Genomic DNA, 16,290 nt, shown 5'->3' on the forward strand with positions numbered 1-16,290 from the left:
ATAATCATATCGTGTTTCGGGACGCAAAACCACATATATTAAGTGATAAAGAAATCACAACATATCCACGGAGTGAATGATGATGAGTGAGGCGAAGCGTCCGTCCATCCATACGTCTGTGTGTCCATCCGTCCGTGCATGCGTCCATGCGTCCGATCGCGCGCGAGAATTCAGACTGACGAGACGCGAGCCAAAAAAAGCCGAGCGCAACCTTCTGCAACGCGCCCGCCACGCTGCTTCGTCCATGCTTAGCAACGATCCGCCACGTAAGGTGACTATCTAGGACACTGAGAGAGGCACTCCTTCTCCATCTACCCAGGCAGAGCCCGCGCAGCGGCCAATCGGAGAGTAGCGGAACAGCGCCATCTAGAGTATCCTAACTCAACTGCAGTTTGTATGTACTTTTATGAGACAGTGCCGTCTATTATACTGTTCGTGAGATACTGCCATCCTTTCTTTCTCGTCTCTTCTTCTCTCGGTTACGCGTGACGCATGACAAGCCTTCCTTCTTTTCCCTCTCAGTCGGTGAATTATCAGGTGCTGGTACTGCCATGTGCTGTCTGCATTTTCTTCTCCTGAAGTCGCGCGGGCTCTGGCTTTGTTCGCCGTTCAACACAAAACGCTATACTCGTGGACAACTATTCTTGGCAATGAAGGGGAAGCTGCGCAAAGGAAGCTATTGCACAATTACCCCTCCGCGGAGTCGTCTGGTTTGGCCTGTATTTCGAATGACGGCCGCGTTCGAATAATAACATAGCATACAATCTGCTACGTCTGTTTATACAAACATCTGTGTGTGAAATTCATCACAAGCTTCTTCGGCGAGTCGTCGGAATAGCTGTAGGGGGACGAGCGCTCACGTGAAGATGAAGACGCCATTTCGATTGTGAGGTGCACACCAAACGTGCGATGTTTTCACGCATGAAAAAGTGCGAATTGACGCTGTATAAATTAAAACGGATATGAATATCTTCTTGGTGCGTGCTGCTTCTCTTTATAAACTGTATCCTGTAGAAAGTAAAGTAATGTTGGTTCTTATTATTTTCATGCAAAAAACACGGACAAAATTGTGTAACCATATAGCGCGGCGGGGGCACACACCTACTTTGGAATCGTCTACAGCCTTCCCTTCATTGCCAATAAAGACTGCTCGCGAGTATAGCATTGTATTGTATCGCGTCACGTAACATAACGTCACGTCAGAATTCCTGACGTCATGAAAATAGCATGAGGTTTCGCTATCTGGATGGACATCTCATCGTGCGATGATTTTTGCATCCCTCATTCCCGGCACCACAGATGATCACCGCCGACGATCGAGTTTCCCGTTTGACAAGGCGGCTTTTGCCTTAAAATCTTCAAAAAAGCAGAGGTATAAATATAAGGTCGACTGCGCAGTAGCTCGGCCAGCATTGATATTTCACATTGTGACGATGCAATGTAACATGCGAACATGTTATATAAAATAGAGACTTAATGTGTGAGTGACATAAAATATCTTCTACGTTCTGACGCTCAAGTATCTTGTCTCTTTTCAGCGGAAAGCCTGAACCTCGTTCGAGGATGTTGGCAGACCTGCATGCCTTGACTGGATGCTAGCTCATCACCAAGGATGCTATCGCACGAAGCAGGTGAGTGTGAAGAATTTTCACGAAGTCAGAGTCACAATCAAGCACCCCTGTTCACGCTCACCAACGTACACAAAAATGCTTTAATGCAGTTAGTATTGTCATCCCCTTCGTAGTTTTTTAGTATTATCTTTGTTACCTAAAAGCGGATGATACTTTCAGATACATGTTGCAAGTAGCATCACTTCAAACTTTCCTAAAGCTTCAAGAAAGGGTATCATACTGTAATGAATGTGAACGACGGACGCTCCGCTGTTACCGAAGACGACAACCATGATCGTTGGTTGTAGTTGGCGCTCGCGCACGTGCTCACTAGTAGCCTGGCCTGCCCGATGAAGAGCTTCTCGCTCAGCAACGTCTGAGACTTTCTTGACGTACAACACTCCGACGTATTTTAATATATTTATGTGGTCCCATTTGAAAATATATAAATCACTCTGGTTAAGTTTCAACCTGTTATTGTACCAGACTTGGTTGGTCTTAGTGACACGGTATAGTGTCTTTGTGCTTCGGGCATTCTTCTTCAAATAGAGGTAGCTTTAACTGAAGGCAACACTATTTATTTATTTATTTATTTATTTATTTATTCAGAATACCCCTAAGGGCCCTCTCACAGGAGGGTATTACATAGGGGGGGGGGGGGGGCTATAACACATATAGGTACATGAAATGAATAATAGAACCAGAAAACACGCAAACTAAACACCATACAGCTACTAAATACATTAGAATAAATATAAGGTCAATATTCTTACCGCATAATCTTAAATAATCAGAAGAAATATTATGAGTCAAACAATAATAAAACTAACTCATTCAAAACTTCTGAGTTGAACAGAATTGCAATTAACCTATGATATTACCTTTCCCTAATTGGTAAACGTTTACTCTAGTTAATTCATCAAGTTGGAAGGAAGGTACAGTCAGCTCCAACCACAAAATAAATATAAGCTCCATATATAACACCATGACACGCCTGTTCTTCAACTCCTTAAGATAATAGAAAAACTAACTATTCAGAAAGAAGAGACAACAAACAAATGCATACATTAGCAAACTAACAAAGAAAGCAAAGGGATCAACAATAAACAGTCTTTGAACTGGGTGGGGAAAGGAGGTATTTAAATTTTTAACTTTGATAACTCATGTTTTGAACTTAGAAGAAACATTGATCCAACTGTCCCAGTATACCAAGGTTTCATTGTGTGGCTGAACTTTCGAGCACCTGAGACGGCTTTCAGCTTTCCCCATAGTACAGTACCAAGTACTATAAATCGTTAACCACTTCTTCTAAACACATAGGTTTCATTGATTTCGCTCTTCGTGGTACTGGCCAGCTGGCTATCCTTCCACACCACTGTTGTGAAAGCACAACAGGAATGGACTTCGATTGACATTTTAAATATCTCTGTCCTTGAACAAAGAAAGTTACTTTTTTTTTGGGTCTCATTCATTTGGTGCTCATCATGTACTGGACAAGAACAACTCGTATAGCACTGCCAAATCACGTTTTAACATTCATCAGAAATATGTATTCGTATTTTCTTTCAAGTGGAGAGTCAATAAAGATCTTTAATGTTCACCAAGTGCATAGGCTTCATTATCACGCTTGACTAGTGGAGAGACAGGAAAATAGTATCAGATGAGGACGAAAAGCATTACTCATTATGACTATTTTGTTGGCTACTTTCTGCACCGTTGATCCATCTGTTTCTTACTCTTGTTATTTCTACTCGATCACTCCCTTTCTATCGTTTCTTCTTTTCTCAAATCCTAGTGCGAGGCAGCCAAAGCTTGGTTAACCTCCCTGCATTTTCTTTCCCTTTCTCTCTCTCTCTCCCTCTCTCATTTGTGCACCGAGGTGCAGAAAAAGAAAAATGAGCTGAAGCTCAGAGGAGTAGACTGCAATTCATACACACAGAAGGAGGCCGAGTTGCCTTAAAAAGTCTACCGACAAGCACTAGCAGCCACAAATCTTATTCTTCCATTTTTTTTTTATTTTTGTGAAGCCAAATCTTTCACGCATGACAAACGACCAGGCATAAGTTCTATCTCAATGACAGCAAACGCTCCACGGAAGCAGCCGAAATACGCAATCATACCTCCTCAGTCGCCTGCCGGCAATTCCTTGGAGAGTGAAGAAGAAAGCGTGAGAAAAAGAAAGCGAAAAAAAAAACAGCGATGCTACGGAGGTTCTCGCAAATTGAGCGCGTATGCAGTTTCCTATACCGGCGTCCAACCATAGGTCCTCTTTTTTCGTTTCTCCTTATTCTGAGGATCAGTAAGTAGTAAGCAACGACATGTAATTTCTGTGACAAAAAATAAAAAAACACAGAAATGGGAGAGCGCGCAAACTTCAAGGGTATTCGAGTCATGAACGGCAAACAACCACGAATCTCGCTTTGCCAGCCACACCAGTGAAAGGGGTTATGCCAGTTTAATTCTAAGCCCGCGGACGTGATTTAATGGGCTCTAGATGCCGTTTTCGTTCATGCGTCACCTATTTTTTGTTCTTGCTTATGTTCTTTGTTTCACTTTTACGTTTACGTTAAGAACAAATCGAAGTTCCTTCCATTCGACACCACCACCGTCTGCGTTCCATGGTCGTGCCTGATTCAGCCGCTTATGCGGGATTTGAAAAATGGAGCCGCCGACTGAGCATCTATACATCAGCAGAACTGCTGAATTCGCGCTATTCCCCCTCCCCCGCTCCGCTTGAATTTCTATTCTTTGTGTGTGTCTTGTACGTAATGGCACTTTTCATTCCTTTTCACAGTTGAGATAAACCTTAGGAGTGCAAGAGCAGTGCTGTGCAGTCGATGATATGAACATTTTTTAGTTTCTTTTTATTTTTATGGTTTTCGCAGCTTAACATCAGAGTTACCTGACTAAGCATTACTCCGAGTAAAGCGTGCGTCTGCGAAAAAGTTTAATGTCACTTTTGACGTCAGTGCGAGCGCATGATCCGGGCTTAACAAGCTCGACACTTTCGTGAGCAGGAATGACGTGGGTGTTTTTAAAGGGCGTTTTATTTTTCTCCTTGGCGAAACGTCAAATTGAAACTTCTTTCATAATTTTGAACTCGAAGGAATTTCGCGAAACCATGAAAGCTTTAAATGTGGGGCGAAGCGCAAAAAATTTTACTCTTATGAGAGCATCTGTTTAATTTCCGCAATTATGACGCAGCACGAAGGTCTTACACGTATAAAAAAAGTTGCATCAGCGAAATTTTCTTATAACTCAACTGGCCAGTGCAAGCCGCATTTCAGTTTGTTCCGTCTGCCTGGCCACGTAAACATGCTAATCATATCAAGCGATAGGACAGCTTCAATTACGTTTAAATTTTCGGGAATTATATAGCCCTCGACAGCAAAGACAAAATAGCACAGTTTCCCCGCAAGGGTCAAGCAATTTATGTGGTAGCAACAAAATGAAATATCATACGAATAACGACAGGCAACTCTAAACTTTAGCTCAGGTACAAAGCACGAATTTTCAGATTGTGACGAAATATAATTTTCCCGAAACGCTTGAAATTTGATCTCCCTACTAAGCGTATTTCGGTGAAAACTTTGTTTGAATTTGTTCTCTTGGAGGCGGAAATGTTGTAGGCCCGTGTACTCAGATTTGGGTGCACGTTAAAGAACCCCTGGTGGTCAAAAATTTCCGGAGCCCTCCACTACGGCGTCTCTCATAATCAAATGGTGGTTTTGGGACGTTAAACCCCACAAATCAATCAATCAATCATGAATTTGTTCTCTCTACTTTTCTTATACTTTATTGTTTCTTTGATTTTGCTTGCAGATGGCTGCATTGCTCCTGGTGCTCATAACAGTGCATGTTTCCATTTTGATAGTCACCGATGCAGTGAACCCAGGTAAGCTGACGCATCGGAGCAAGTGATAGTAACGTTAAAATCGTCAAAACATATTGTAATGAAAATGTTTCACATAGCCTAGAGAACTCGCACCCCTAAACACGGACAATCATAGTAAGAACCACTGAATTTGACATCATACCTCACTTCTATGGGCCACTGAAAGAGTACTTTCTTTTGATTAAGAACAAGCTTTAAGAGGAAATTTAATGAATGTGCAACTATAACGGCTCTTTTTCGCTTGAGGATAAGTCATGTTAACCAACAGAGTTTCTTGGTGGATATCTAGCATCTTCCCAGTATCTTATGAGTGTGTGAGGTGAATACTACATGTAACTAGTCCAATGTGCAAGAATAAACTCATCGCTGCTCTTTGTACTTCTTTCAAGTTGAGCATTTATTTTATTACGCCGTAAGGGACTTCTATTGACTTTAGCTGCAAGCACTAAGACATGACTAAACAAGACAAAAGTATGCCTGTTCTTTTGAAGGGGCCCTGAAACGGGTTTGACAATTTTTTACTAACAAAATAGGCCGCTTGACTGAGTTCAGAGGGTAATTTAGAAACCAATTTGAGTTCTCTGCGTAAACTGTGAAATTCGTTACAACGCTTTAAAGATGCGAATCGCTCCAGATCGCTGCAGATCGCTGCGACTCGGAAAACACGTTTTCAACTGCCCATACACCAAGCGACACGCTCTGCCCCACTGACGTCATCGTTTCTAGCTGATCTGATTGGCTGTAGAACGCGCAGCACAGACTGTCGGTATCTGATCGGTGGCGGGATTTAAGCGTATACGGTCGCACACCACATCTTGACTGAGGCGCCGTGAAGGCGGAGCTTAGCCCCGAGCGCTCGAAGGAAGAGTTGAGGGCAGTTGAGGGTGAATGGCGGAGCGGAAGAGGAGCGTACTTTTTTAGTACTCGTAGCTCCGTTAATAATTGGTGTTTTGATTGAACTCTTGCGCCAATGATTGCTCCGCTAGGGGTCTAGTCAAAAACGGAATGTGAAAGACCGTTTCAGGGACCCTTTAAGAGCGGAGCTGTGCAAGCCCGCGGTTTATCCCTGTAGCGTAGACATGCCGACATACCTCGATGGTGAGGTGGATGGAATGGAGGCGGGTAGAGGGTGAATCGTGGCATAGGCTTGTATAGTATGGCATAGCAAGGCGGTTGGAGAGGAAAAGGAGAGGATGAGATGGAGTGATTTGTAGGTGTGGTGGAAAGGGAGGATGTGAGCGGAAAAGGGAAGGGAGGGTGACGAGAAGGGAAAAGGAGGGTAGCGCCGGAAGCTCCGCTATTTCCTCAAGCTTCGCATCACTATATTGCGTTGCTACCCCCATTTTTATATTTCGCTGCATTTTTAGGGGTGGGGGGGGGGGTGATGCTTATGAATATACACGTGCGTAAGTATATGAGCATTGAATGCACATAGGCGATAATACATGCACTCTAAAAAAATGTCGAGTAAAAAGGGTGTCTTTTTGTCCCACAACAATAATCGTCATCAGGCTTGCGTGCGCTTCCTTTCTTGAAAACTCGGCGCTGGCCACTTTCCTATCTAGAATGCAATGTAACCCTGACAATGGGCATGTCGATCGTGACCGGAATGTACCGGGCGCGGGGCGATAGCGCAAGGATGGAACGATTATTGGCTGTCGCTCGAAAAACTTCTGAACAAATGGTGCCTAATTGTTTTTATTATTGAAATCAAATTGACGATTTGTAAAAAAAAGAACTTTGCATGAGCGGGTGCCTGTGTGTCCGCGAGTGCAATTCTGTCCAGTTTTCTGCTTCTCATGTAGCTATACGGGAGCCGCCCACGGCTCCATGAAACCTATAATTTGTTCCGTAAGCGTACGCGGCTGTTCGCGAGACCGGCTATTCTGTCAGACTAACAATTACAATGTTTTGCGGACTAACGAACTGGTGTCACGTACATGTCGAGCTTTTGAGCAACTGTTGTGACATGACAACAGTTTAATGACAAGGCAGAGTGAAGTGGTCTTCCCTTGGCCAGCTTCCGGACGCCTCCTGTTGGTACTGCAGCGCGTTATTTTAGTTATCGTTTTCACTGCAAGGTGACCTTTCCGCCGTCATCGAAGTGAGGTGGCAGCTGCGGTGGCTGTCCTCTCAACCCAACTCAGTTCACCAGCTCCGTTATGCTAAATAAGCGTCTCGTGGGTATCAATTAGCACCGGCTAGTATAACACAGGGGTAACAGACGCAGTGCTAACAGGGGGCCTGTTGGGCCTGTTGTAACGGGGAGCCTCTATGTGCCTAATCATTGTTATTACCTGCCGCTTGCGCCAGATTATGGTAATTGAGTTATACTAATATAAATACGCTGAGTAGCTTTCGTGTAATTGTATATTATATCAAAGGTAGGCAGCCCGTGCCTCACGGGGTGCTGCGCGTGCAGTTTTCGAGAGTGTGTAAGCCTCGTTATCTGGAGCACTTTTATATTTTCTTTCTTTTCACCTTATGTGCGCCTCACTCCCATTGATATTTTGTACAGCGTGTAGCAAGCGCAATGTCGTTCAAAACACTAGGTCTCCATGTGGTGGGTGGTGCTGAATTTGGTACCGAAGAAATATTTTTTTTCCTTTTTTAAGGAGGGTGGGGGGGGACACAATAACGAAAACCTGCTGAAGCTGCGACCTTCGTATTCGAAGGTCGCACGTTTGGTCCGAGCCAGCGGCAAGTCATAATTTCGTAGTACTTTTTACATCGTTACAACACAATCACTAAGGACAACATGTCCCATACTTTCCTTGATTTTTTTTTGTCGGTTAGCTCCGATTATTAAACATAGAAAGTAACTTCCGAACAAAACGTGCCATGCTTTCTCTTTGGAATACTCCCCTTCTTTCCACTCCTTCCTCGTTGCGCGTGCAGGCTGTAGCTGCGTACTGTTCGACAGCATGTACGGAAAGGAGCACGGCATCTTCACCTCTCCCAACTGGCCGACGCCTTACGAGAGGAACACCAATTGCCTCTTGTACACGTTCGTGGGCGAGCCGGACGACATTGTTGAGCTCACCTTTGATGAGTTCGACGTCCAGAAGAAAAACGATGAGTGAGTACCCTTGAACACACTGCAAATTACGTTGGGCTAGTTTTTTTTAATTTGCTCTGTGATTCGTAGAATATAAGTAATTTTTTGTCTATTACAAGCTTTTCTTTCTGAGAAATTGGAATGAATGGAAACCTGCCCTTTCTTGTGGTCGTGTTTAACAAATTCTTTCATAATACCACCAATCGTTCCTAATCGATTGATCATAGTGGCTTGGGTTCAATGCAAATTGAATAATCATATTTACCTCGTAATATGGCTGTTTCTAATTGGTATAGTGGTTGGACACAATAGATTCTATAACAGTTGCGTAGATGGCATTGTCCTTCGTAACGTTTTACAAAATGCTTTTGAAAAACGAAAGAAAGTTGTAGTAAGTCGTGGTGGGTCTGCAGATTAACCCAACACTGCACATAAATGTCCAAAGAGACCTATTACGCATAACCCGCTGCTTCCTCAATGATGTCGGAGAGCAGTTGCACAATGGTCGAATCCGTCTACTTCTGTCTTCCCCGTGAGCTCACTTGACAACCCACTGGTTCAAACAACAACCCACTTAAGTCGCAATAAGGATAACGACCGGTAAACTAAATTCGCGTTATTACGCAGTCATGTTGTGTAAGAAAACCGAATTCACTATACCGAATCCTTCAGCACAGTTAAGGACCCGCATGCATCTGTCTCCCCCTTAGCTTTTTTTTTTTTGAAATTTCACATCTAAAATAGGTAGGCTTCAATACTTGGGTCCTAAAGTTATTCAAGATCCTTTGAGCGTAATAGATGAGCAGAATAATGTCAAGTCCCGCAACAATATTAGAAACACCTTTAACTGTACTTATAATGAGTCATTATTTGGTGCTTCAACAGGCTACACATTTTGTAGCTGAAATTCTACACGCTTCCACTAGGTTACTAGCACTGTACTGTTTTCTAGTTCATTCCTTCTATTACGTTTTTTTATTTGCTATGTCATCCTTGACAAGGTTCGCGATAATATTCATTCTTCATTTTTCGCAGCGCAAACGTCGCCTTTGCCTATCATTATTCTGGGTATCTCGTCCCTGGCTCTTTCGTCCACTGCATTCTCTGTGCGACTTGAGTGAAGCTTCACACTGCTGGGGCTCTTAAGAGTTCATTATGGAGATGCGCATAAGTTTTTATCGTTTTATTAGCTACACTAAAAGGACAATAACTATACATATGAAGAAGAACGTGGAGGCATACCTAGAGAGTACCTTATTTCCAAACACACACGGCTCATATATATATATATATATATCAACATGTAATCAAACAAAAAAGTGCATCCCATTACAGCTCAGAACATCTACTTTATTTAGTACATCTATGCTAGTGCTGCAGATTTGGAGATTGTGTGCAGGTTAGTTTAGGCGAAGCCTTCGGCAGAGTCTCGTTCATAGACTACGAACTCAATTCATTTTTTAAGCTGGTCTGCATGCCTCGTGCACTTCGAGACATGTTCGTTTATACGAACGCATATTTAAGCGCCTTACAAGCTTAATGAGGGCTTTCAACGCATAGCTGAAAACCTCCTCCCACTGCGCCTTTTTATTTGATTATTTTTTTCTAAGCCCACACAGACCAGGCCAGCGTTAGGAGTGCGGGTTAAAATATGGTGCCAGCATCACTTCAGCACGCACTCCGCATTTAGAGCAGCAAACTCATTTGCGGCTAAATTGGACCTTGCGTAAGCAGAATCGCTGCTGCAAAAGAGTCTACCACAGCCTAGATTTTGTATCGTTTTGCATGCGTTCAACATGGCTAAATGTTTGCACTTTTTCGGGTCTTTGAGCGCCTTCTAATTGAAACTTAGCATAGTGGAGGAGCATAATTTGATTGCACAGGCCCTCTGGCGTTTTCAGCGAGCTTTTGATTAAATTAATAGCAAGCGTCCCCACATTACCCGGCATGATTTACATTTCCAATTTAGGTGAAGGGAACAAGCCTAGAATAGCCAACATGGCATTAAAAAATTATTTTTCATTGTACCTGGCCATAATATTAAATTATAATGCTCCTGAGCTTCATGGTTCTTTGCTTTCTTTGTGAGGCTCCACAGAAACATATTGCAAATTTGTCAATATTTATAATAGCCGTTACGTACCAACATGCTCATTTTCAAGCACCGTTATTAGAGAAGGTTTTTCGTTATACTTATTTGCTCAGTGCCAAATATACAGAGCCAAACATGCTTACAACACGCTTCCTTATAAATGGTACGTCGTGTCTTAGTCAAGTGCACAGTTACATTAGCGTGTGCTGAAAACACAGTGAGCACAAAAATTACCTTTGTGCTAGCCAATTTCAGCAGTGCCTGTTCTCATATTACGAATGTTGTACCATTCCTAAGAGCCTGCTTAAAGATGTTTGCTGATGCTGATTGTCCCACGGACACCTAACAAACAGCACACACCACTTTCTCTGTTCTCGTTTTCGTCCGTGTTGTTCGGCGTTCTCTCAAACCTCTAAAACTGTATCAAAAACCTGCCCCAATAACTACATTGCTGTCTTACAAACTATGTGTACGTAGCGTGTAAATGGTCTCCGCCACATCATGAAAACCCGGTGCAGTTGGGGCGAGAAACCATTACACAAGTAAATATATCATGCGCATAAAACTTCGACAAACCTGTGGCACAACACAAAGATGTGAATGGATGATGCACAATTCAGTATTGACAGCGAACCAGACTTAACTTGTGAGAGTGAAAAAAATATTTACTGTCATTCTATGAAAGACATTTTATGTAATTAGGCATAGAGCAATAAAACCCTTTTGGGGAAGATTAGTAGAAAGAAAAGGCGAAATGAAGAGGACAACATGAAGGTTACCCAGAAACGTCATTTGGTATTTTCCCTTCACCTAAAAAAATTGATAGGAAAGAGTAAATATATATTATATATTGTATTTTCCAGTGTGTTAACCGCAGTCACTACTATGATTTACGGAGTTTGAAAATATTAAATTCATAGTTTTGTCAGAGAGGCAAAATAATGAATGTTATCGCAACATATTCTAATGCTTTACGAAGTAATACTAATTGTAGTAAACATGCGCTTCCTAATTAACCTCGTTTTCTGCGGCGCGGCCACAGTAGATGACCACAACAAGGCTCGTGCGTAGTGACGGCGTTCATATACGAAGTGAGGCTGGCAGTGAACTCATTCAGATTGGATCTCACGTAACTTTACAAAACGCTGGTGTATGAAAACGCAGCCGCTTCAGGTACACTTTAGGCGTATACTTTTTTTCGTGTTGAGAGCGCAGCTCGTAGAAGCTCCCACCAATATGGAGGCACAAGCCGCGCGCTGATCGTTGCCGCGATAGTACGGCAACCCTAAGTGCCCCTCCCCCTCCCCTTCCTTTTTGGCTCACGGGGTAAACGCGCGTGCAAACGACCCCGGGCGGAAAGGCGATGTTCCCTCCACAAAAACAGGAGGCTAGCGCATCCTTCCCCGTATATATATACATACATATACATACACATATACATGAATGACCGGAGCTCCGGTGGTGGCGGCGACGACGGCGAAAACCAGCCGAGACTGTCCATAGAATCGCTATCGCAATAATAATGATGACACCTCTATAAAACAAGAAAGCTGCTTTTTTTTTGCACAGCTGTTAGACACTGTCGTGAAGCCACCTTTGTAAGCATTGATAGCTTAAAAGCATTTGTAAAAACTAGTCGACTATAAGTACAATGGTACAGATATTAACACAAACTGCACAAGGCCACAATATCTCCCTGTCAGCACTGCTAGTGGAACGTTAGTTTGGGCTGTTTGGTGTAGCACTACTGTCAAAAATGGTTACGCACCTAAAAGATGGCAGGGACAGCGCCTGTCGTTTGTCTACCCGTCTCCGTCAACCGTCGAGTGCTTCACCCCTCTCGGTAAGAAAGAAAGTTAGGGTCGAGTCAAGCAGAAGATAGTAGTTCATAACAGGGCGTATTTAAAGGGCGGTGCACCTTGAGAGGCCAGGCTGACGCATGCTGTCGTCGTTGCCTGGCCTAACGCTCCTTGCGTAGCATATTGAGCGTGTGCTCGCGCCAAGAATCTTTATTCCTCTTGTTCTTCGAGTGTCCTGATGATAATAAGTGAGTGCGCGGTCGCGCCAAGAACACTCCTGTCGTTCTTCGGGGGCCTTGGTGATAATCACTTATTATCGTCACCAAAGAAGCAACTCCTGCACTTGGCGTAATGCCGGTATAATCACGTATCAAAATAAAAAAGCAAGGCCGAAGCAACCATGAAATAGAACAAAAGGGAATTAGATGAAATAGGAAGAAAGGAGAAAGAACAAGACATAGAAATAAATGATTAAATTGGAAGAAGAAATAACTAAAAAAGAACAGGAAATACTGAGAAGGAGAAAAGAAAAGAAAGACAAAACCAATGAGAAATAAAGAAGGATGCCCAGCTCCAAACTTCCTTCTGGTATAGCCCCCCTGGTGCGAGGCCACCGTAATTTATTGCTTGTATATAAGTAATGTCTATTCATATTTGAATTAACCTGAACATTTGTTTTTTTTAATTGATAACTCTTGTGCCGCCCTCAACCTCACGCTAAGTGCGCATTCCTTTGCGGACAGGTGCCTGAGTGGGGACTTCGTGCGCCTGTTCCTGCACCTGAACGAAACGAGCGTGGGCGAGGCGACGCCCTGGAACTCGGTGCTGTGTGGCACTGAAGTCGACATCGAGCAAGTACACTACTCGGCAGGCCAGGCGTTGGTGTTCGAGTTTCACTCGGATGGCCAACACGGAGACAACACTGGGTTCAGGGGCACCTATCGCTTCATAAAGAAGAGTGAGTTTGCACTAGTGGGCTGCACTTCATGCTCCTTTGAGTATTCTCTAAAATCCTTTGTGGACTTGTGGAAGCCATTAGGAACCCCTTACAGCGAGGGAAAAAGATGGTGTAGGGACTGGAGGACGAGTGGGTTGTCATAGTTAAAGTCACTGACCACTGCCTAGAAGGTGTTATTATGTATTGGTAGAAAAGAAAAATTCAAGCACTTTTCTAAGTGATATTTATATTTTTAAGTCGTGTTTACATGTAACAAGATCTAGCATGTCTCACAGCCTCAGGGAAGAGCCTTGAAGCCTGATTATAAAATTGATAAGTTTCCTCTACGCAGTCGCGTAGTCTGATGTACTTATGTGCGCCATAATTAGCCCACGAAATCGGAGTATGTATTTAATTGTCAAAATGTGCTGAATTGTGTGTTTTTTTATTAGGTAAGAGTAGCTTCACGGTGAGAAGGCCGTCACATGTCGCGAAGTCAGGCTGTGGCACATGTCAGGCTATGGCACATGTGCGCGGAGTGCACGCAGGTGTTGTAAACTATGACGCTCGAACACGGACCGCTCTCGCACTCACTGTATGCAGCATGCATTTTCACGCGTGCTAACGACTTCATTTTCTCTGCAGAAGGAAGAATTTTGATAATATATGTTTCGCGCCGTATACCACGTTTCGTTTTAGGATTAGACAATCTTACTGGTAAGCCTTCCGTTCCGATAAAGGAAATAGGTACGATAAAATGTGGTTGTTGGTCCCTTTAGTACGACGTGTAGCGTGAAATAGGTGCTCCTTGTTTCTCCGTAGAAAAAAATGATCAATATAAATTGTCACGCCGTTTCGGCAACAACAAATTATCAATAAGTTGTGTGGTCTGCAGCCATGCTTGGTCTTCAAGTGTACAAGCCTTGAATGAGCATATATTACATAAAATAAAACAAAAAACTTAAAATCTTGTCATTGAAGACAGAAAGCATGAGTTAGCTCTGCCGCAATGCAAATTTAATATGCAGTGAAGCACAAAAAAAAAGTCGGGACACGTCGTCATGGCACATAGAGTGCCTTGAAAAAAAAAGTCAATTTTCTTGTTGTTTTGTTCAAGGATGAATTTTCGAACCCCCTGAAAATGACTTCGTGGACCCGCTAAGGTCCCCCGATCCACATCTGAGAACTATTGGCTTAGAGCAAGCCATCACACAGGCAGTAGCCTATAATATCACTCGCGCCCCACCGTGGTGATCTAATGACTCTACGGCGTCTCTCATAATGACAAGGTAGTTTCGGGACGTTAAATTACACATATCAATCAATATCAATCCATATCACTCGCTGTATGTCACTGCAATATGAGTAATTAGGTAACAGCTATTAATAATAAAGCTTGATACATCTGTGATACAACGTAAAAATGAAATCTGTACAGAACAAAAAGTCGGAGGCAACATAATGACCAATTTTCGTCAAGGTACGAATACAGGTACTATTCTGTGGTTTATATTGGTATAAAACTAGTAAAAAGAGACAGAGCACGGCACAAGTGTTTTAGTTTAACCTAATCACAAGGTATCAAATTTACTTATTTTTTATCATAGCAGAAAGAAATGTTTTCACGCAGCTTTCTTGCTAAATATCTAATTAACCTAACCTGATTATTGCTTGATAACGTAATGAAACCGTAACCTGAAAGAGTGCAAAGGAGACTCACCTAAGCAGCCCTTTATTTCGCTCTCTCACGCAGACATGTACAGAGTGGACGGCGCGGCCGTTCCCAACACGACGTGCAGCTACCGGTTCGCGAGCGCCAATCGCACGGAAGGCCATGGCCACTTCTACTCTCCGCTCTACCCGTCCACGTACCCCAAGAACGTGCGCTGCCTGTACAGCTTCGTGGCGCGCTTCAACGAGAGGGTTCGCATCACATTCGAGAAGATTCGACTTCAACAGGGTGACTACAGGTCAGCGTCGTTCCTCCATCTTCTCCGTCATGGAGGGAGTTAGAAGTCGGCGCTTGTTGCTGATAGTTCATTCTTGAACAGCTCACAGCGCGCTAAAGAACGAAGAGCATTGAAGTAGGCGGCACAGCACTCATGTCGGCTCTTTTTTTTAATTGCTTGAGCCTTAGAGCAATACCCCCTCTGTGGTATTGGCGACGAATTCATAATTTAAAATTAGGTTGATAATTCGAATAATGTTGAATCTCCTTGTTTTATCTTCGTCCTCGTCCCTTTTGCGCTGTAGGCTGGTCAAAGAGAAGGAACTGTTGCGTGATGAGACTGAAGTTCACTGTTGAAGCCCCAAAAGGGATCAAAACGTTCGAAACGAGCAGTAGGTTTTAGTAGGTCTTCTTTTTTTTTTTTTTTAACCTTCGTGAGCCGGTCGGGTCTGAACCGAACAAGCGAGTTTCGATTGAAAGCTACCGGGCGATGTACCCCGATGCCTCGGCAAATCTCGTTTCTTGCGTTATCTTGACATAGAAGTGGAGTAATTAGAATTAACGGTTGAAGTACCTCGGACTGGCTGGCCGATGTTTCGGTAGGAGGACCTATCTTTTTCAATGACGCCATGTGATCCTTGGCGTGTTAGTTTAAAGGGGGTTAGTGGTGACGTCTTTAAAACTAACACGCCAAAGATGGCACGGTGCCTTTGAAAAAGACAGGTCCTCCTATTGAAACGTCGGCCAGTCAGTCTGAGGCACTTCCACTGTTAATCTTGATTTTACCACTACGTTGTTTCCATCGGTAGGCTCCTATCTGGATTTTGGATTTCCTTGACGTAGAAGGTGACATGCTAGGTCAACACTGTTTGTTATAAACGGGTTGTTTTGCCAAGGATGGTTACGTGACGTAATTTTCCTTCTTTTTATTTTATTTTCTACATATTATCT

General features: G+C 43.3%; 1 protein-coding gene across 1 annotated transcript in view; it reads left to right on the top strand.

Moving 5' to 3' along the window:
* Positions 1-16,290, top strand: part of LOC119174013 (suppressor of lurcher protein 1-like) — a 129,702-nt gene that overhangs the window by 43,959 nt on the left and 69,453 nt on the right. The window contains exons 2-6 of the mRNA XM_075894849.1: positions 1,539-1,631; positions 5,433-5,505; positions 8,404-8,584; positions 13,198-13,412; positions 15,145-15,361. Coding sequence (XP_075750964.1) covers positions 1,593-1,631; positions 5,433-5,505; positions 8,404-8,584; positions 13,198-13,412; positions 15,145-15,361 — 725 coding nt within the window. The 5' untranslated portion in view covers positions 1,539-1,592. The remainder of the gene's footprint in view (positions 1-1,538; positions 1,632-5,432; positions 5,506-8,403; positions 8,585-13,197; positions 13,413-15,144; positions 15,362-16,290) is intronic.

Source organism: Rhipicephalus microplus, chromosome 5 (genome assembly GCF_043290135.1).
Source record: "Rhipicephalus microplus isolate Deutch F79 chromosome 5, USDA_Rmic, whole genome shotgun sequence".
Classification (NCBI taxonomy): Eukaryota; Metazoa; Arthropoda; class Arachnida; order Ixodida; family Ixodidae; genus Rhipicephalus; species Rhipicephalus microplus.